Raw genomic sequence first — 22856 nt, forward strand, 5'->3', positions numbered from 1 at the left:
TTAAAGATTTATTTATTTATTTATTTATTTATTTATTTATTTATTTATTTGAGGGGGAGGGGCAGAGGGAGAGAATCTTCAAGTCTATTCCCCACTGAGTGCAAAGCCTGGTGTGAGGCTTGATCCTGGGACCCTGAGATCATGACCTGAGTCAAAACCAAGGGTTGAATGCTTATCCAACTGAGCCACCCAGGCATCACAAATGAATGCCTTTAAAGAGTCTGAGCCCTGAGCTGGAAAAGGGTAGGTGAATAACAGTTCTTTGCTTTCTTCCCTGAGCCCCCTTTGTCTCACCTATAAAGTAAGGAGAACACAAGACTATTGTGAGGATCCAACGAGATACACAAGAAAATAAATATCCTGTGATGTTTATGAAAGTGCTTTGTAAACTCTCTGGAGTGTTATAAACATAGGGTGTTCAAGACAAGCTGCTGAAGACAGAAAAACTCTTCAACTCTCCCCAGTGGCTTTCCTATAACTGCTGGCCATCCACCCCAGAAACTTGCCAAATGCAAACAGCATTCTCTTCTATAATGTCAGATGATTTTCATACTTATAAAAATATTTTTCTATCTCTTTCCTCCTCTTCCCACTTTGCTTTATTCCATAAATTGTAACATTCTTTAATATCAGGATGGCACTATAATATCCGATTATATAGAGCATTAAATAAAGTACCAATAAAAGATTCAAAGCACAGAATAGCCTGGGGGCTCATAGCTTGCAGTCTGTAAGCCCAAATACACAACAACATCCATCTGTCAGGGATATTTTAAACACTGCCGATGGTGTGGGTTACTGCTGAGGGGAATCTCACCCAAGCCTGCCTAACTCCAGGAGGTAGGAATGGAGGAAAGAAGACTCTCTCCTCTACTCATAGACTGACGCCCCACGGCCACCTCGCATCGCAGAAAGAGTGGTTTATGGGAGTGGACTCATTACTCATGGACCTGAAACCTTCTCTGATTCAGTTCTTCCAGAAATAGAGCAAATCTCATGTATTTTTACCTCTCCTCTAATTCCATATTCTATGTACCAATTGGCAAATCTTGTCTTTATATTTATTTATTCTTGCCAACAGAAGACATTCCCTTAGAGTCTGCTATGTGCCATACAATATACAAAGCACTACGGAAAAACACAAAACACAAAAATATGCATGATCCTTGCTTTGCAGGAGTTTAGAAAGAAGTAAACACAACATTTATTGCAAGGTAGTAGCAAGTGTTATTTTAGATTCTCCAACAAATGACACTTTAAGAGAGGCAGCTGAGGCTAGGAGAAATAAATTTCCCAGGATCGTACAGGTAGCATATTACCCACGGTCTGTTTCATTCTAAAGTTGGTGTTTTTTCCATTCAACTTCTTTACCTCCCTTGATCAGGAAGGCAGAGGACACATCACAAAGGAAAGTGAGTGCAGACATTAAGGGAAACCTACGAATGAATGAGTTCTACAAAACCCTACTGACTTGTTATGTACACGGGTGACAAAGTGTCTGAAGTCCCTGGAGCTGGGCTGGCCTTCACCGAGCGGATGCTAAAGCAGATCAGTGGTACAGCCTGAGGAACAGGACGGTGGACACCAGTCAGAAAACAACTGTGCTAGAACATTCTAGTAAGAATTAACACTATCATCCCAGGACACCATTTGTCCTCCCACATTCAGATGTCTCATCTATGTGGCCCTCAGACTATGGAAATTTTGTAGATTGCTAAAATTTTCACAGATCTATCTTCCAGGCAAATCTAAAAGGGAGCAGGGTGCTGCTTTGCTCGATAGAGTATTGCCAATTCCATTACACTCAGCATTCATTAAATATCCCTTCTCATAGCTCTCTCTCATGCAAGGTAAATGGAAATCATTTTCCTCCTGACATTTGGTGTTGGTTCCAGTGACCTAAGTGGGTAAGAGCATTTACAGAGGAAAAGTGAATACGCTTGGCAACGTTTTTAAACATTTGTTTGGATTTTCTGTTTTTTAGGAGATGTACGACTAAAGGGTCAGACGGGGGTTCCTGCTGAACGCCGTGGCTCCTACCCATTCATTGACTTCCGCCTACTTAACAGTGAGTAATCAAGTGTACCTGGAAAGGAACAAACGTTTTCTTAAAAAAAAAAAAAAAAAAAACTCACTTCCTTCTGAACTTCAAAACCCTCGGAGGTCTGCCTTCCTTCCTCCAGGTCTCCCCTCCCAAATGGAACTTAACCCTTTGTCTTTAGATTTCCTCCCTAGTGAAGTGATTCTGGCACTGCCAGACTTCCAGCCTTTTAGTGAGAATCAAATGAGATCATGTAAGCTTTAAAAATGTAAGTCTTATGTTAACTAATTAGAATTTAAATAAAAATTTGGGGGGGAAATGAAGTTTAATAGAGTGGGGAAAAAATAAAATTAAAAAATTTAAGTCTTAAGAACTGTGAAGCCCTATACAAGGAAGCTTATTCCTTTCATTAACCAGCACCTTCTTTCCACCCTCATCCAAGATTAGACCAGATGAGATTCTATTTTATTGTTAAAATCCTACAGGGAAACCTATTCTATAGCTCTTGTCAGATTCTCACCTTCCTTATCTAACCGAGGTCCCTGAAAGGTGGTTCTCACGTCTCTGTGCTTGCTGCTTCATCCATTACAAATACCTCAGAAAGTCATTAATTTGTACCTTTCCCCTTCATATACTACTCCTTATTTGGAGTTTTGCTCAACCTCCAGTTCATAATTCTGTTAATCTCAAATTCCTTTGGAAACCCAAACCAGTGACCAGTCACCCTGCCTGCTTTCATGTCTTCTAACCCTCAGTGGCAACCATCCGGCACTTTGGACTTAAAGGGCCGATGGAGGGAAAAAGTGGATAAATTTCACAGTTTGCTCCAGATTTTCAGTGTTTGGTTCTCACATCGCTTCCCATCTATAAATTTCAAACTGCTGGCTTGCACTCACATAGCATTACTCTCCTTTGGAAGAAGCAAGTTCAGCAAAAGAACTAATTTGACTTACCTTGACCCCTAAAAATTACTAGGAGAAGTCAAAACTTGCTATCTTTAGATCCTCAAAAGTTCAGTAGGGACTGGAGATGCTTATACTCTCCCTCGCTCATTAAACTTCCATATCAATGTGCAATATCTATTTTCTCAGCGCTTTCTGGGACACAGAGACTTGGAGAAACCTTTCCATACTAGAGATAACCTCCTCAACCCAGCCCCAAACAATACATTCTAGGAGACACAGTTGATTTGCTAAACCAATGCAATATTGGCTATATTGGGGAGATATAGTGGGGAGCTCTGATGGTATCTGTTACCGTTCCTTATAACCTCCAATAGGCTGTTCCAACTACCCATGGAAGTTACTCCTTTGACAGTCACTAGACTGTACTGATTTCCAGTTCCCAGGCATATCGTTCCACCAAACAAGATGGGGATGAGCAAAGGGTCTGTTTTGTTCACTGTCTCACAGACACCAGGACTCTCTAATGGCTTCACCCACCAAATGTGAGATGGGGAAAATAACCCAAAAAGCCTCTTTCAATATTAGATGAGATGTTATATCATGGTTTCAAATATAAGGCATGAACAAATTAGGAATATAGGAGATACTTCTCTTTATAATTCCAAGGTTCCAATCTATATAATCTGTTTCTAAATTATCCTGGTTAATAAGCAAGATCAGCTAATAGCAGTCATCTTTGCAAGTGGGATTATGAAATATTTTACATCATAGTTTTCTGTAACGCTTGGATTTTGGGTTTTTTACAATTATTTGTTTTACTTTTGTAACATTTGCTTTACTTTCATAGCATTTTTTAAAAACGGGGAAAAATATTAAAAATTTAAAGAGAAAACCAGTGCAGATAATGTTTCACTACTATATTATTCACTATTTAACAAATAACTTACAAGCAGGTGCCATTCTGTCACCCATCTTCTGTAGGTCCACCAGAAACTTCCTGTACTCATGCCCAGCCTCCTTCTCCTGGCATGAGATGCTCTCTGCCCCTCCACCCCCATCTGTTGCTCATGACTCTCCACACATTAAGTGACGGTGTTAGACATCCATTCTGAATTTCCCCTTCTCCTCTGCTCAGCACACCACTCTAGATAACTCTAGATAGTGCCTTCACTCATGTCTCTTCATCAGTAAAACATGCTAAGGCAATATCAATTTACCTTCATTGTATTTTGCTTTATAGTGGACTCAATTTTTTCCTAGATGTATAAAACACATCCCCAGATAGACTATAAGATCCCAAAGAACTGACTTCTCAGTAACTTTTGTTAACTTACCAATTAGATCAAAAGATCCCCTCAAAAAGATGATATTAAATAATTACAAATGTCAGTCAGCCTCCATATTTTGCTCAACAGCTCAGATAGGAGTGAAGGTCTCTGATATTTTTCCTTATTTGTGGTACTGTCCATTCCATTGTCAAATGCCTGGTATACCTGGTTAGTGGGTTTAAAACAGAATCAATAACATTACTGTGGTGACTCTCCAATTTTTCTAGATTAGGCTGCAATTACAGCAGCTTATCACCAGGTAGCACCAGGTGGGTGGCTATCTGTGTTCCATACAGTCACTTAAGATGTAATATTTATGTCACATCTTTCTATATAACCTATTTAATTCTCTTTAATGTCATTCATGTTCTGTTGACGTTTGCCAGCCTGAGTTGTTAGTGTGTGCTTTCTGCCTAAAAGGAAACATTTTAAATACAATTCTATAAAAATGTAAAAATAAACTCCAAAGGAACATTTTTGGGACTTCCTCCTAAAATTTTTATTTTTACCAACTGATTCCAATTCTACACAGTAAGTACCAGACTAGCTTAAAGTGAGTTTTTGTATCACTTACCTTAATTTTGAGTCACTTTTTTCCAAGTTTAGGCAGAGACTGAAGACTTTATTTTCCTCAAGTGCTTGCAGTTTTGCTCTCTCTGCCAGGAGGATGGGGCCATTTTTAAAAGACCATTTATAGGAAAAACCAAATCGCCAGAGCCTCTATCCTCTGTGTCTGCATCCCCGCAGCCTTTCTTCTATAATGCTTAATGAGACCCACATGGCTGCCACTCCCTGTCCAAAGTGTCACTGGAGGTTTACCTTCTACCACCCACTTCAACATATGTCTTGAATGGCTGAAACATGCGTAACAGAAATGTGCATTAAATGGTAAGGCCCACTGCATTTCTCCACTGGCTTCACCAGGTACTGCCCCAACCTGCTATAGTGGAACAAGATGTCAGAATTAACATCTAAAATAACTTTTCTTCTTTCAAAACAAAGTTTCTAGACATTGAAATAGATAACCAGAATGAGATTGTGCCGGTCACAATCATTGCAGTAAATCTATGCTCCCACCCATGCCTGTCTCATAAATAAGATTTTATTGGAACCCAGCCATATCCTTCATTTATATTTCAACTATAGCTACTTTCCAGCCGAGACCATACGGCCCACAAAGCCAAAAATATTTACTGTATGGCCCTTTACAGTAAAAAGTGACTATTCCTTAAGTTGTATTTTTAAACAAGATTAAAAGGGTATATGATGACATCTCCATAGGTACATTCAGCCTGGTCTATTTTCTTTTGTTAGGGTCATTTTTTTCTTTTCAATCCCTCCCCCCCGCCCCAGTGCTATCACTTCACTTTCATGAGTGGATTCACATTGACTCAATTTACATGAGATAGAAGTATAAACAGCAAGGAAACTTTCTTGAGGATCCAGATATTAAATTCCACAGTTACAACTTCTAATTGCACAAACATCGTTCTGGGGGCAGTCTTCCTTTCTCCCTATTTCTTGAAGACATTGTACTACTATGCCTACATACTTGTCTACATATAAGGTGACGATATATACCTAGTTTGCTTGGCATAGTCAAATCTGCACCTGTTGTCTAGGCAAACTTATTAATATAGTTTCTCACTCCCTAAGTATTCTGGTTTAGACAATAATTACAAGGCCAGTGGATTTTTATAGGTTTTCCTACCAAAAAAGTTTCCTTCAAGACAACACCTCTTAAATGTCACTTTCAGTCCAAGAATGAAGATTAGAAAATCCTCCTCACAAGAGGCATATTCAGATCCACACATCTCTCTATTGAGAAATACGTAAGACAAAGTTACCTGTTGACAGCCAGTTTATATTTTATACAATTTAGAGGCATTTGTACGAATTTTGAGAAGCTTTCTGGATAAGTAGCAGAAAAATGTGGCTTCAGCATCATTGTGGGGGACTCAGGAATCACAGACCTTTAAAGAAGAGGATTATCTTTACGCCTAAGCATGGAGGGGCAGAACAGAGTGAGAGCAGAGTGACAATTTATTTTTATTCTACATGAGGGACAAAAACAGAGACCTGGAAGAGGGCAGGAGAAATGGGAATGTAATGACTCCATTATCCCAATGCCAGCGGCCTGGAGATTTGTGTCATTCACCACCTCTGTTTGGAGGGAAGCAAGAGAAGAGAAAATGGGGAGACAGTGTTCTGAGAAATGTTGGCCACAGAGGCGAAAATGTCGCAGAAGCAATCACAATTTTCTGCAGAACAGGTGGCTACAGCGCCCCTTGCACATTCCGCCTCCTGGTTTAATATAATCAGTAGGCTGAGTAGATAATGACTAGGTGGAGATGTTCCCATGGCAACCATTTCAGAGCAACACAATGTGATTTCCACACTCGCTCTGCAAAGGAAGTGACATACAAAGCAAACATTCCCAGTGACTGTGGAGCTTGAAGGAACGAGGCAGCTTCGGCTGGAAGGTTGAGGGCAGCATGTTTCAGCTGCCACAGAGAGCCTGGAGCTCCAGACCAGCTCTGGGGCTTTGCAGTAGTAGGTTAATTGGCTATTTGGCTTTTCCTGCTGGTTAATTTGCTAATCTTGATCTTTAAAGTTCTATTCCTCCAGATATGCCTCTCCAGGCAGGGCCATTTTAACTGAGGTAATTTTAGCAGAGCTACAAAAAAGATTTTCCTTTGCTCATTATTTTTGAAATTAAACTAATAAATACTGTATATTTGTATCTGACATATAAATATATATGTAGAATATATACATATATTAAATTATATATTATGTTTATTCTATATATTTACAACATAAATATAAAATAATACATAAATATAATATAAAAATATATATTATGATTTTTTTGTACAAGGAGAAATGACCAGAGACTCAAATGCTTTTTTAAAAACTGCCGTCTAGGGGATCCCTGGTGCCTGCTTTTGGCCCAGGGCGCCATCCTGGAGTCCCGGGATCGAGTCCCGCATCGGGCTCTCGGCATGGAGCCTGTTTCTCCCTCCTCCCGTGTCTCTGCCTCTCTCTCTGTGTGTGTGTGTCTATCATAAATAATAAATAAGTAAATAAATCTTTAAAAAATAAAAATAAATAAAAGCTGCCATCTAAAATATTACACCCTGCAGAAATAGAAAATATGTTCATAGAAAAACTGTCAATCAAAAGGCACCCAGCATGTAACAAACCATCTGGTACTAAGTGATGCCCCCCTCTTAAAGAGGAACAATTTGCTTACAAAGTCAGTTTTCTAAGAAAGAATTCCTGGCAGATGGTGACAGCCTGTCAGTCATCTTCTTAAAGGTAATTCTTAATGTTACCAATGAGAAACATACAAAATGTAAAGAACCTAAACTAAAATGTTACAGGGTGAGATATTGTTTAAAGGGTACAAGCCTGTAACTAGTAGATAGATAAGTCTTGGAAATCCAATGCACAGCACAGTGATTATAGTCAACAGTACTGTATTATAAACTTCAAAGTTGTTAAGAGACGACATCTTAATTACTCTTACGGCAATAATTAAATGATGATTATATGACCTAATAGAGGTGTTAGCTAACACTGTGGTAATCATACTGCAGTATATAAATGTATCAAATCAAACACCTTATACATTCAAGCTCACACATGTTACATGTCAATTATATCTCAATTAAAAAGTAGAAAGAGAGAGAAAATAAAACAGCCTTTAAAAAATGTTACGAGATGGTCTGAAAGAAGTCATGTTCAGAAGATGATATCCAATTCTCCCCAAAATTCAGGCCCTCAGCCCTGTGCCTTGCAAACAAAGAAGGGAGGTGACAGCTGAGACAAGCTCAAACTTCTTGTGAGTGCCAGGGTAACCCTCCACAATGTCAAAGTTCAATATTGATCTTCCCCTAGAAGAAAGACAAGACACTGACTGAGGTCATGGTTCCTTTCTGACTCACCTGGATCATGCTCCATGATGTGTACCCACGGGTTTCTGGCTACAAGCTCCCCAGTACTTCACACGCAGAGGTGCCAAACCAGTAGGATGGTTAGCCAGTGAAATGCCATTGCATTGCAGAAGACACAGTTGATGTTGTCCTCACTGTTTTACTCATTCCCTGTCACGATTCATCAGTGACCATCAGTGGAGCACCTCCCGGGGTAGGCAGTGAGCCAGGTGCTAGAGATGCAAAGATAATGAGACATAGCCACTGTCTTTGAGGAATTTATAGAGACATAAGCCTATACATTTTTGATGTGGTCTGATGCATTTAATAATACATGCGTGTACAATTAAAGTATACATAATATGATAAGCATGTTTGTGTATTCAGGATTCAGAGGAGAGCATGATTACCTTCGGGGAAGTTGGGGAAGGGAGCCATTAACTCAGCCTTGGGAGAATAGAGAAGGTGTTCTGGAGGAACTAAAACATGAACAGTACTGAAGCAACAGTGAAGTGAAGGAGGGCTGTACACCAAGGCCAACCATTTTAAAGCCGTTCTAAGATGTGCTTCAAGACCTAAGGAACGAGAAAAGAGTCATCAACAACTGTACTCAACCAGATATAAATTTTATTGGGAGATGGGGTATTCAAGTAGAAGCCAAAAAAGCCAGGATAGATCATTCAATATACCTGACTTTCTGGGGAAACCATAATCAAAGAGAAACAGTTTTCACCTTCTAAAGCTAAAACTGAAGACAGCCATTGCCTTTTGTTAACCTGGCTGACATCATTTAATGGATTTATTGTTTTTTATATGAGTGATGAAAATAAAAAATTGAAATAGGGAGCCCAGTATTTCCTCTAGGTTGTCATTCATTCATTCAACAAATAGAACATCTACTCTATGCCAAGCAGGCCACGAGGCCAGGGTGGCCTGAGCCACATCAGTAACCACGGGACTGGGACAGCTCCTCTCTCAGACAGCCATGGGACTGGAGTCTGCCAAAGACACCAAACACAAATATCGGAACAATTTCCTTTGAGTCAACAAGAACTGTAGATAGTAGGGTGGCACTTACTACATCCTACACCTGGGCTGAGGATTCTGAACCCTCAAAAGGAAACCCTCAGATATTATTTTACCCTTAAAGACCTAACAATCTCATTATACAGGCAAGACAAACATACATTAAAACAAAGACTATACAGGAGCATAAATTATCTAGTTCTAAAAGAATTGACTAAGACAATAAGTCGGACAAAAGAAGGCAGAGATGACTGAAGTGCTCTGAGCAGGAAAAGAGGGCTTTATGGTCTTGTGCTGAACTCTGAGAGATAAGATAGAGCGGTGTCTAATTAAGCAATTGCCTAAAAGTAAGACCACGCTGACATATGGGAGACATTAAGTCATTAAGTAGGAGAAGGTCCAGAAAGTAGTAAAGTATGTTGACTAGAGAGAAAAAGAAAGGCTTAGAATGCCAAGATAAAGAATTTGAACTTGACTCATTGAGCAAAGAGGGTCACTAGAGAATTTTGAGAAAAACATAGACAGCATAAAATAGTGTTTAAGAAAATTAATTGACACTCATATATAGGTGGGTCAGACTCAGGAAATCAAGAGAAACATGACCAGGCAGCAGACTATGATGGAAGTAGAAATAAGGTATAAATCCAGAGATGATGTGGAGAAGAGGATAAAACCTGATGATATTGAATGCTGGGAAATCCCAGGTTTGGTCTGGCCACCTGAAGAGGAGACCAGCCATGAACAAAGTTGGAGGGTGAGTTGGGGAAAGACAGTGAGCTCAGGGACAGTTGTTTGTAAGAATGAAATAGAAATCTCCAAGAGAGCTTCAAATAAAGGACTGCAGTGCAGGTCAGAAAGGCCTGTTTTGGAAGTTCCACTTGGGAATCACAATCATCCATGAACCATATGGCCAGAACAGGGATCCACAACTTCATTCAAGAGCCCCTATAATTGTAGTGTATAATAAGTTTGATTTAGCGAAGTGTAGGACTACTGATAATAAAACCCACAAAGAATTCTGTCTCACCAGCAATTTCTTTTCCTCTGTGAGAAACTCTTTAGACACCACAATTCAGACACCACCCTACCTCACATCATGGACTCGGTTTCGTACGGACGTGGTTGCTTGTGTCAGAGCCCAGTGGGTTTGCTAATTCGCTTGAGTGTTAGCACAGAGCAAGGACAATTTTTCTACTACAGCACTTCCATGAGTAAAACCCTGACCCCTTCAGAATATTTCTGGTATAGTGGCTTCTCCGGATTTCTGGAGAGAGTTAAATATAGAAGGAAGCAGGAGTAAATTAAGTTCCTTTTGACTGAAGTCACTGAGCTAGAATGAGTTGTTCGTTAAATAAAATTAAATTCAACCTCCTACCCAGAAGGAAGCATGGCCTATCTCTTGTGACTTCATTAATAAACAAAACGAAGGGTTATGTCCTATCATTGCCACTCCACCTTCAAAGTCTGGGAAGATTTAAATGACTTACCATGGTCCATATTTAACTATACACGGGAAAAAATAGAAAGTGTTCCACGCTTAGAATCTTTGGTGTGTTTCCAAACTGAGATCTCAGGGTTAACACACAAGATCAAGAAGATGGTTTTCTTCCTTAACTAGCAAACTAAATTGCCTTGAGGCACCTGGGTGGTTTATTACTCATAAGTAAATCTAAGAGGGGAGGACAGTAGAACTGGTGGCAGCAATTACTGAGGAAAGTCCCCAAGGGGAACTGGCCGGTACCATGACACCTAACAACAGCCACCTCAACAGGTTTAAGGTGGGAAGTGCTCAATGCCAGGTACAGGATGCAGGAGGCCAGGTGGAAATATCTCCCAGACGAGGCATCCCAGGGCTATATAGATCCTCTGAAGGCCTAGAAGCTAAGAGGGCTGCTGTGAACACCTGAATGAGCAGAGGTCCTTCCCACCTAACCACAGGCTGCTTCTCTGCCTGGGCCCCCATGGTTGCCCCGCCCAGAGCCCCACGCACACTGCACTCCCACTGCTATGCACAAGCTCTAAACCATGGTCAACAGAGGAAGCTGGCAGAAAGACAGCTTTGAAGTTGGACCTGGGTTTGAATCCTACTTCGTTTGTGAATGTGGGAAAAGTGCACAAACTATTACTGTCCGCACATATGGAAGGAGATTGTAACACCAGGCTCCCTAGGTTGAGGTGAGAAGTAGATGAGATTAGTGTGTCCAGCAGCCTATCTTGCTCATAATAGGTCCTTAGCAGATGTAGTTGAACTTTGGATGTACCTTCTTCCTCTACTGAGTACACCTCTCCCCAGCCACCTCTTCTCCTAAGAAGTTTCTATTCATCACTCAAGCCCTCTCCCAGCATTTTGACCTCTGTGATGCCTCCTTCAAACCTCTCAGTGGACCAATTACTCTTTCCCTCCTCTGAACTCCCACATCTCTGCAAAAGCATCCATCACACTGTAACTGGAAACTTTTTGAACCTGAATCTCTGGAGAGTATTTTGCAAAACATCCTGAGGCTACCTGATGCAGCCAGCCTGGCTCTGGACCTTCCATGAGTCTTAGGGAACCACTGATATAGGTGAATTATGCCACACACATATTATATCAAATAATAATAATAATAATAATAATAATAATAATGATAATAATAGCTAATATGTGTGGAGCTCTTAGGTTCTAGACATTGCTTTACATGCTTTGCCCAAGACTGATGCATCTAATCCCACAAGATCCCTAGGAAGTAAGTGCTGTTATTTCAGATGAGGAAGTAAGGCCCAAAGAAAAGAAATAACTCACCCAAGAAATAATTTTTAAGTCCGAGTTCAAAGCCCAAAAATCCAAAACCAGAGCACAAGCTCCTAACCATAAGGTACTATAATTCCTTTTTAAAGATGAATGTTCATGTTCAAAGGCAATACATGTATGCAATATGTTCCTTTTCTATGACTTATATGTAATTACTCATATTAAATATTTTTCTCACATTATAGTAGTTATTTTCTTTTTATAGTACATTTAGACTCTTTCTTTGGTATAAAGATGCCTCAATATCTTTGAACAAATATTTCTATAACTTAAAGAGAAAATGTATACTCAACACATCAGACCTTAGATTTTGCAACTTTTTGAATATATATATTCCTTCTGTTCTGGTGGAAGGTGCCAAATGACAAATTGCTCATTTCACTATCTGACCTTATATTCTTTGATAAGAAGAAGAGTGTGGTGGTGACAACAGAGGACACTTGTACGCCCTCCCTTAAGAAGACGGAAATGGAATTGCTATTGGGACGCAGTCAGATTGGAGGCTGTCACTGGTTGCTTTAATTTTTCTCAAGGGGAAGTTGGTTATTTCCTGTCACACAAACTGTGCATCACCAAAAGAAAGCTTCTTAAAATGTTTATAATATATTAAATAAAAAGAAACAGGAATCTCAAAGATTTCAGCTATGTTTTTTTAAAATACATAAAAATCTTAATAGGTGTTGTTTTGAGATGATTATTATTTCTTTCACCCTGCTATTCTATTTTTTTCTACCAAAAAAATGTATCCTTCTTATAGTCAGAAAACAAAGGGGATTTTATTCAAAAGAAAAAGCAATGTCAATCTGAAATGGGATCTTTATTTTTTTTCTAACTAAGATAATATCAAGATGCAGAAAATTAAGCTGCAGCGATGGGCCAAAAAACTTTATTTACAAGGCCACCTTGGAAAAAATTATTGGAAATTGTGAAGCTAGGTACTTATAAAAGCTATGTATGATACTCACAGTAATGGTTTGTCATTTAAAGGTGAAATTTATTCCAAAAAGCATGAAATCAAAATTCTAATCCATGTTTAAAGAGCACCTTACATTTAACAAAACTTTTAAATGAGGGCAGTCAAGTGATCTTTTAACGCAGTTTCTCAGTTTTACAAGCAAAAAAACTAACTAACTAACTAACTAACTAACTAACTTACTAAATAAATAAATAAATAAATAAATAAATAAATAAATAGGTAGATAGATAGATAAGAAAACAGAGATGCCAAGTGACTCACTGCTAAGTGATGAAAGAGTTATGATCTAAGGATTCAGGTCTTTCGACATTCCGTTTTTCCACTCAACCATAGGCCTTCCTTATTTAAACTTTACCTTAAATATGTAAAATTGATTTTACCACTTGCAATGAAAGAAAGGATCATCCAAGGACTTCCCCTGATGGTGGTGGGCATTGGTTCCAGAACAGTTGCCTGGATCTGGATTCTGGCAGCAGGGACTGTCCTGACCTCTCTGTCCTCCATACCTCCCAGGGCCATCATGAAAGGCACTAAGTAGAGTGTGTATAAAGTGCTAGCACAGCACCTATCACGGTGTAAATTCTCCATAAATGTGGACTGTTATTATCTCTGGCATCTCCCTATTTCCATTTCTCTACGGCCATATGTAGAAGTACTTAGAAGATACATAACAGTACAGGCACTTGACTCATGTTGAAGAAGAGAATGATTTATTCCCTTTTCAGTTTACCATTCTTTCAGTGACTCATCCTTTCAACAAATCTTTATTGAGCTCCCTCTACAATGCCAGATGCATCTCTTTCCCAAGTATGGTTGTAAATACAGTGGTAGAGAGAATATGGGGCAGGGGAGTCTTGCAGGTCTTGTTTTTTTGCAAAACATTTAAGCATGCTGAAATTATGGTGAGAAAGATCCAGTTGAGAAAGAACAACCAGCCCTATGGGACAGGGAAGTCACAACTGAGAGTATAGTGTCCTGAAAGGTGAGAGGGAGACTGGTCTTTCAAAAGGAGGCAGATTTTCTAATAGAACAGGTAAAAAGAAGGAAAGAATGGCTTTGTAGTGGGAAGTTTTATAGGTTTTGTAGCAGAAAAGTAAGGAATTTCCTACCTAATGCCTTCTAGTTTCTCCCTGAAGTAGGACGCAAGGTGGGGGGGTCATGGAGGCAGGGCAATGGAGGACCCTTTGAGTTTGAGGGTCGTGTATCTGTTGCCCAGAGAGCTAGTTCTGTGCTCCACCTGGCCTCCAGCCCTCAGCAACAGAGCTCCCACAGCTCTGTGGTACCACTAAAAGACAAATTCCTGCAACAACATGGTGGCCTGGCCCCACCTTTGTTGGCTAAGTGCATGTCCCATTACTTTCCCTTATTCTCACCATGTGAGCCATTATAGAAGCCCATCACTATTTCTGCCCTACCCCACACTCACATCTCCCTGACATACAAAGCAGCAAAGAAAAAAAGAGAGAGAGAGAGAGAGAAACCTCATGACAGAGACTCCTCTCTCACCTGTGCTTATTTGTGCCCTTGGGTAATATAATCTATAAGGAATGTGTAGCCATGAAAATAAGTTTTACCTCCATATCCCCGTGCCTCTGTCACACACACCTACCCCACTACCATCCAGAGGTGATGCATTGCATGAAGACAGCTGTGGCTGTTGCCATTTTTGTTCTAGACAGAGGCTGGGCAGTGTTCTCTCCTTGCTCTTCTTTCCCCATTGGCTCTGGTTCCCATTAGCAATGGAAAGACTTTTAGCACCATTTTTCCCAAGTTGCCAAGAAATGAGTCAAGTAGAATGTACTTACCTTAGGTTAGACAATTTGTTGACTATTTGTTGACACTATTTGTTGACAATCCTTGCCATGTGAAGAAGGAAAATCCTCCATCTCTTTTCTTATTCTTTTCTCATTCTTTCATTTTTGTGCCTTACCACATTAGCTCTATTTTCTATTTTGGAGACAATTCTGGTAAAGACCAGAGAGCCAAAAATCTCCTTGGAAGACCTAGATTTATTCCAGGTCTTATTCTTTTTTTGAAAAGAAGAAAAAATGAATTAGATCAAACAATATTTATTGAGCAACTACTGTATGCTAGACTATGAGTTATAAGAGATGCAGGATGGGGGAAAAACATTTTAGGAAATGCTGGCACACAACTCATAAACACCAGATACACTGACAGGTGCCAAGGAAGTTCCAATGAAAAGATCACTGGAAGTATGCCCAGGTGGCTCAGACAGTTAAGTGTCTGCCTTCAGCTCAAGTCATGATCCCAGGGTCCTGAGATGGAGCCCCACACCTGGCTCCTTATTCAGCAGGAAGCCTCCTTCTCCCTCTGCCTGCTGCTTCCCCTGCTTGTGCTCTCACCCTCTCTCTGACAAATAAATAAATAAAATCGTAAAAAAAAAAAAAAAGAAAAAGAAAAGATTACTGGACATTCTAGGGAAGGACTTCATGGAATGATTAGCATTGGCACTTGGACAATGATTGAATTTTTTTGTAAGTGCGATTTTTTTAAGTGCATGCAAATTAAGATCGGGGGTGAAAAAATGTTGGGTACATTCAAAGAGTAAGTGCCTTCAGGTCCTAGAATGAACATAATGATTAAGGGAGGGAGTTGCAGTTTTGGGAGGAAAGTAATGAGGATTGATGTTAAAACTAGTTTGAAACTTTTACTACATAATAAGGATTGGTTAGAACAAGAACAGGGGGATGCCTGGGTGGCTCAGCGGTTGAGGGCGTGATCCTAGAGTCCCGGGATTGAGTCCCACATCGGGCTCCCTGCATGGAGCCTGCTTCTCCTTCTACCTATCTCTCTGTCTCTCTCACTCTGTGTCTCTCATGAATAAGTAAATAAAATCTTTTAAAAAAAAAAAAGTACAAGAATAGGGACCTTCTTAAATGGAAGTTTGTCATTTACTCTGTAAAATGTAAAATGGAGAATCACTGAAGACTTGTGAGTAAAGAAAAGTACATTTTCTCTCCCTTGTATCTTGCTTAGCAAGTGGTTGTTTCTTGCTAATATTAAAACTAAATTTCAGAAACATGGTTCATTATTCCTGGATGTGCAATGAAAATGCATTCTCTATCACATCAACACCTTTAGTTCAACCTTCTATATCTTAGATCGAGACTTCTTTATCAACATGCTTCATAAAAACAAGATACACTGGTCTCAGGGCTCAATTCTATTTCATATTTCTTACATAGAAAAGTCCAGGATCTCAAGCCAATATCAATACACAATCTGTAACGGTAACTCTAAAATTAGCTGATATTTATTGAAAGTGTTTTATGTGCCATGAGATATATATATATATATATATATATATATATATATATATATATATATCTTATTTATGATATACATACTATGGCTGCTGGGATACTTTTTCATTTGTTTACTCACTGAATAGATATTTATTGAGAACCTATTATGTGCCAGGCACTGTAATAGTAGCTTAGCTCTTGCAATAAGAAAGAAGCAAAGTCCTTTCTTTGAAGGACCTCTTTTCTTAAAGTGTTCTCTCTACCACATTTATCCCTCCAGATTATAGCAGTAATTATTCTTTAAGGGTCAATATTAGGTTTCCAAAGTGTCAATATTGTTCTTGATACCATTGCTAAAGTGTTTAATACCCATGTAAAAAAAAAAATCAGAGGCAAAGAGACTCTAACACCTGATAGGGAAATCTCTCGAAAGATTAGAATTGATTAATATATTGAAAGATGAGCATTATCTAGTCAGTCAAACATTTTCTTGACTCAGAATTGCCAAATATGGACAACCTGTTTTGAAAGAATTATAACATAACCAAAAACTCCTAACACAAAAGCTATTTGAGGGTTTAACTTAATTTTTCTTCAGTGACTCATGACTTCTCAGAATCTTGGAATTCTTTAGAGCCAATTATTTTAAACAGCAATTATTAACTGGAACTTCAAAGCAATCTTTGTGAAGAGTTCAGCTTTCTTATTTTAAAAATTTCCATTAGCTGAACCTATAAAGGCCAGTCGTGCCACCTGAGATTTTGAAAATAATCTAAAACACTGGGGTTTTATTCAGTTGTTTGGAAATGACTAACAGGGTAATACAATGGATGAATTTCATCAAACATTCATAGCTGGATAAGTAAGAAACACCCACTATATGGAAATTAACAATAAGACATGTCACCAGAGTCTTATGACAGGAATGTTCTCTCTGAGTATTGTGAGCTATCAAATAGCTCTCGCTGCCTTAAATCACCTTTAGTATTATTTTTTAAGTGTCTTAAATACAGAACATTTAAAAGAAGGAACAACTTATACTCCTTTAAATGATAAGAAGCACTGGTAACGATTAACCAATGATATTAATGGCATGAATAATAGAAAAGTGTGACTCAAGGTGACTTAAGGACAATTTTAAGTTACATATGAAAAATGAGAACTTGGGCTGAAGTATCAGCAAATTCTAAATTCCATTCCTTAAATTGTGGAATAGAATTTTAAACGGTCCCAAGAAATATGTGCAAAGCATCAACAAAATAGTATACTGTGAGACAAGCTATACAAACAAATAAAAAAAACATTAAAATTAATTTGCTAGACAAAATGAAAAGCCAAGGACAGTATCGTGTGTGCACATCCTCCGATGCCAAGCTTGGGCCATCTGATTGATCTGGAGTTCAATGCTGTATTGCTATCTATTTTCTTCTTGAGACTAATGGAAATTAATTTTGCCTTTATTCTCATCTTACATTAATGAAATATAAGCTCACAACGAAAGAAAACTCTATTTTGTTCACTGCTAGTCCTAGTGCCTAGAACAATGTTTTGTACATAGTAAGGGCTTGACAAATTCAGTGAAAAACAAATTATTGGGCAGCCCGCGTGGCTCAGCGGTTTAGCGCCACCTTTGGCCCAGGGCCCGATCCTGGAGATCTGGGATCGAGTCCCACATCGGGCTCCCTGCATGGGGCCTGCTTCTCCCTCTGCCTGTGTCTCTGCCTCTCTTTCTCTCTCTCTCTCTCTTTCTGTGTGTGTGTGTGTGTCTCTGGTGAATAAATAAAATCTTTTTTAAAAATTATTTAAGGTGCTTATTCAGAAAGACTTGTTGCTATGGATGGCATATTCTATTCTGACTAAAGTTAAATTATACATAATATGCTTATAGCAGCAGCTGGAGAGTTTGCCCTATTACAAGGAATTTTTGAAATGAGTTTAGTAAAGAGTATCTTCACAAAGATTATCAATATTACTTGGTAATTGACTTTAAATAATGTTTTCCAAGCCAGTAATCTTCATTACTGTATACCCGTTATAGCACTGGTTCCCAAAGTGCACGAAGCATACTGAAGGGTGTACCAGATGATCTTTTTGTTACAAAAAAAAACCCTTCTTTCTTTCACTTTTATAGCTACACACTTATTTTTTTAAGATTTTTTATTTATTTATTCATGAGAGACACAGAGAGAGAGAGAGAGAGAGAGAGAGAGAGAGGCAGAGACACAGGCAGAGGGAGAAGCAAGTTCCATACAGGGAGCCTGACATGGGACTCGATTCCAGGTCTCCCGGATCATGCCCTGAGCTGAAGGCAGGCGCTAAACCGCTGAGCCACCTGGGCTGCCCATACACATTTATTTTTATGTATAATAGGAAAAAATGTAATAAGCACATCCAATCTGGTTTTTATTGGTACCAAATTTATAAAAGATATAGGTGGGTAAAAAGGAACTTATTTGATTTAAAGAAAGACATTAAATAAATGGTGGTGTAGGCAGGTATTGTAAAAACTATAATAGTGGCATGTAGATGACTAAGTTGGGAAAACTCTGATCTTGGTTCTTGCTTGGAGCAGTAAGGCTCAGATGGCAAATCCTGTGTTCTTGTAAGGATCTTTCTGTGCTGATAGGAATCTGTTACTTTACTACCTTTATCAGCTAGGGTTTTATCTAATAGAACAGCTTTTAGCCCTCTCAGATCCAGTGTCTCCTTTTTATAGCAAATATTTTTTAAGGTCCTTCTCTACTATCTTAAAAGGGTATCCAAAGCCTCCCTCACTTATGTTCCAAAAAAAAAAAAAAAAAAGAAAATCAATCTAAGGTCCTAGCTGTATTATAAAACAGAATTACAAGAAAAGCCATCTGTGACTTAAATCAGTTTTCAATATGTAAGTGCTTGGACATAAGCACCTCAGAAGGCCCAAGGATGTAGTCACATACCGCGCCTCTATGCCAAATCATTGTGAGTGTGACGGCTGCTAATGCAGATCGACACAGGTGTGTAATATTGGTAACACAATCAGATATCATAAGCAGTCTTGCCACTGGTGGTTTTCTAAACTAGTCCTGGAAAATCCTATCCACCACCCCTCCCTGCCAAAATGACATCCCTCCCTTAACCTGCATATTAGTTGCAGTCCTGAAGAGGGAAAACTGAAATTGCACAAAAGAATATTTTGTACTTAAGGAGGGCACTTGATGGGATGAGCACTGGGTATTATATGTTGACAAATTGAATTTAAATAAAATATTAATAAATTAAATAAATAACAGTCCCGTAAGCAACATCAAAAAAAGAATACTTTGTGCCTATATGTAAAGCAGAGGAATAGGTTAGGTTCCAGGTTCAGATCATTATAAAAAGGCTTTCCACCTACATGAATACCCGAACAGCCGTTGAAAAGTTGAATGAGATACAGGACGACCACTTGATGTGTAGAATTGTCCCACACACTTCAGGACATCTAACATTCCTGGCTCCCTTCCACCATCCAGTAGGGCCCTTTCCATCATTATGACAACCAAAAATGCCCCCAAACACTTCCCAAAGGCCTCCCACACTGATCTCATAAATCTAATAGCACTCTTGGGGTTGTTTCTTAAGCTCCTCATTACTAACTAATGTACAGTTTATTAATCCACTTTGGGCTTTTTATTTATCAACGGAAGCTTTTGGTTCTAAAGTATCTTAAAAGATTAGCTCTATGACTTCTAAAGCTATTATAAGGATATTCCATTTTATTATTATTATAGAAGTTTTATTGTTTTATGGCTTGTTAGATGTAAAATTTCTCTTTGGCTTAAAGTTGGTAAAGAAATAGTATTTTTCTTTTTTGTTTTTAGTTAGAAACATTTTTTATTACATTCTTGTTAAACTCTTCACTACATGCCTTATAGAATGGGTAAGAAGATTTAAGAATTTAAGAATACTCTAGGGATGCCTGGGTGGCTCAGTGGTTGAGCATCTGCCTTTGGATCAGACTGTGATCCCAGAGTCCCGAGATCGAGTCCTACATCAGGCTCCCTGCATGGAGTCTGCTTCTCCCTCTGCCTATGTCTCTGCCTCTCTCTGTCTGTGCCTCTCGTCAATAAATACGTAAAATCTTAAAAAAAAAAAAAACTTAAATTAAAAAAAAAAAGAATTTAAGAATACTCCAAAGGAGGAGTATTCTTAAAGCAAATTTCAGAAACTTTGGTTGCTTTTAAGGAAAAATATTTCAGAGTTGGGGCTCCTGAAAGAATATGAAATTCAATATAGCTAGAAATCTGGTTACTGAAAATCAGATACTTCTTGAATTATCTAAGCTTCCCAGGGCTGCAAATTTTGACAGCATAACTTCCAAAGCAGATTCTTGGCATGATTTTGAGTGAGCTTTGACCAAGTCATGCTAAGAAATTTGCAACTGCAGCATTCATTTGGGTGTATAAGAAAGAGAAAAAAAAATAATGAAAACTTTCCAGGGTGAAAGACCTTAAACTTAACTGAACTTCTGAACTTTACACCCTGTTGTGATTTTTCTGACACTTTGAAGAATTGTTCTGGAGAGCCTCCAAATAGCACACTCCTCACTCCATTCTTAAACAGTGTGAAATCTGTCAACCAAACCAGGTCATCAAAAGGACAGGCTGTGACTTGTCTTTACTGAGAGGGATATTCTCTAGGACACTGAAGAAGATGGGCAGATTTTGCTCTTTACCAAGAGGTAGAGCCTGGTATTTAGAGAAAGACTCGTTCCCACTCATTCAGAAAGCTGGCTTAGCGTGTGGGTTTGATTCAAATATGCCCTATGCAAGTTACCAAAGTGATGACTTTGACATCTATCCTCTTAAATCTTACCAGAAAGCTGATCTTTGAAAATAACTGACAGAGTTTTATTTGCAAAGATGGAAAGTTTAAAACACTTGCCTCAGCTCAAGATAGAACCTGATTTTTTAAAATTAATTCTATTGTGTGCGACAAAGAAACAATATCAGTTAATGAAAGGCGTGGGAACTCTTTTGATTCCTGTTCTACATTTTAAGTTTTTTCTACCGAGTTCCTTAACCTTTTGTTACTGTTTCACTGCTTATAAACCTGGGACAATGATAGGTATTATTAGCTCAAGCTATTTTGTTCAGAGAACTGGGACCCCTGGGCAAAATTACCAAGTCAATGTTTTTCTTTGACTTTTATACCTTCTTTCACTCATTCCAATGTGCTAAGTGTTAGGGATTAACAGGTAAGTAAGGCATAGTCCCTGTCCTCAGGGAACTAACAGTTAAGTGGGTGAGAAGTAAATATGCCAATTCTGAGATACATGAATAACTGTTTTGATGAATATAAATTGGGGGCGGAGTAGCTGTGGGAATCCAGCACAGAACATCAGCAACCACTGGGAAAAACAGGGAAGACTTTGCACCCAACTACCTTCTTTCTCCTCTCTCTGCCTCTCCACCCCACCTTCCCACCCTCCCTAGAGCAGAACCTTCCCCATGACTTCCCTTCTAAGATAAAGCCCCAAGTTTTAGACTGTCCTTTCTGCCTTCTTCCATCAGAATTAACCTACTGAAAGATATTAAGTATCAAATCGCAAACTAATTCAAGCTGAGGTATTCACCTGTTGGTTAGGTGAACCCTTTCCAGATATTTGCCTTCTGACTGGGGCTGTCTTTATACATTCTACCAATCTTTATTGAGCATGCACGGTATAGGTAAATTTCAATTCTTTTCCCTAAGACTGATGAGTGGAAGCACCAAGACTTGAACCTGGTGGTCTCCTGCTAGGCTAAGGGACCTTTCCTTGGAATGACACTTTTTTATCCCTTCTAATTATAGTGTGCAGGCTCTACCTACCTTGACAGCCCTACTGGCTGAGACTGGGTGAAACGGTAGGATGGTGGGCTAAACATGGCTCACCTAAGTGAAGATGCAACAGATACCAGCGAGAATGGCATCTCTACCATGGAGTCACAGCTGCTCCTGGAGATCCAAACACCATGAAGGCACTGCCTGCCTACTAGACCTGTTGCACAACCTGTCTACTAGAAGGGCAGCTGAAGGACTGATGAGAGTGCAGATACATCCCCCTACACACACTCGTTCTCAGGATAACTGTTTTCAGCTATGTTTCAACCATGAAAGAATAGGAGGAATAAGCTTTCCTCTTGACAGGGAACTCTCTGGGAGGAGGTGTTTCTGCATCATTGTTCACCACCAGCACTGCCCAGTGTCTGGACCACAGTAAACATTTAGTTAATGTTTGAAGAAGGAAAGAAAGGAAGGAGGGAATAATGAGAAAGGAAGAGAAGGAAAGGGAAGGAATGGGAAGGGAATTAAGGACAATTCTCTTTGATCATTCCACAAGTCCTGTAATTGCCAAATCTCTACCAGCTTTTCCGCCCTAGCCCCTCCTTCAGACACAGCAATTAAACTCTTCGTTCTGAACAATCCAATGCTAATGATCTAGGGCAAAAGAAACCTCAGTACAAATACTTCATATGTTTCTTGGTGCATTTCAATTCCACCCCACCTTCACTCCCTGCCATTTCATCCCCATAGCTCCTACTTGAATAAGACTCTCTACAGCTTTAGTAGGTTTTGTGTATA

The 22856-nt window shown here is 39.1% G+C and overlaps 1 protein-coding gene across 3 annotated transcripts in view; it reads left to right on the plus strand.

Moving 5' to 3' along the window:
* Nucleotides 1-22856, plus strand: part of PDE7B (phosphodiesterase 7B) — a 313591-nt gene that overhangs the window by 235238 nt on the left and 55497 nt on the right. For all 3 annotated transcript variants that reach the window (XM_041740969.1, XM_041740979.1, XM_041740959.1), the window contains one exon: nucleotides 1985-2068. In XM_041740969.1, coding sequence (XP_041596903.1) covers nucleotides 1985-2068 — 84 coding nt within the window. The remainder of the gene's footprint in view (nucleotides 1-1984; nucleotides 2069-22856) is intronic.

Source organism: Vulpes lagopus, chromosome 2 (assembly GCF_018345385.1).
Source record: "Vulpes lagopus strain Blue_001 chromosome 2, ASM1834538v1, whole genome shotgun sequence".
NCBI classification, from domain to species: domain Eukaryota; kingdom Metazoa; phylum Chordata; class Mammalia; order Carnivora; family Canidae; genus Vulpes; species Vulpes lagopus.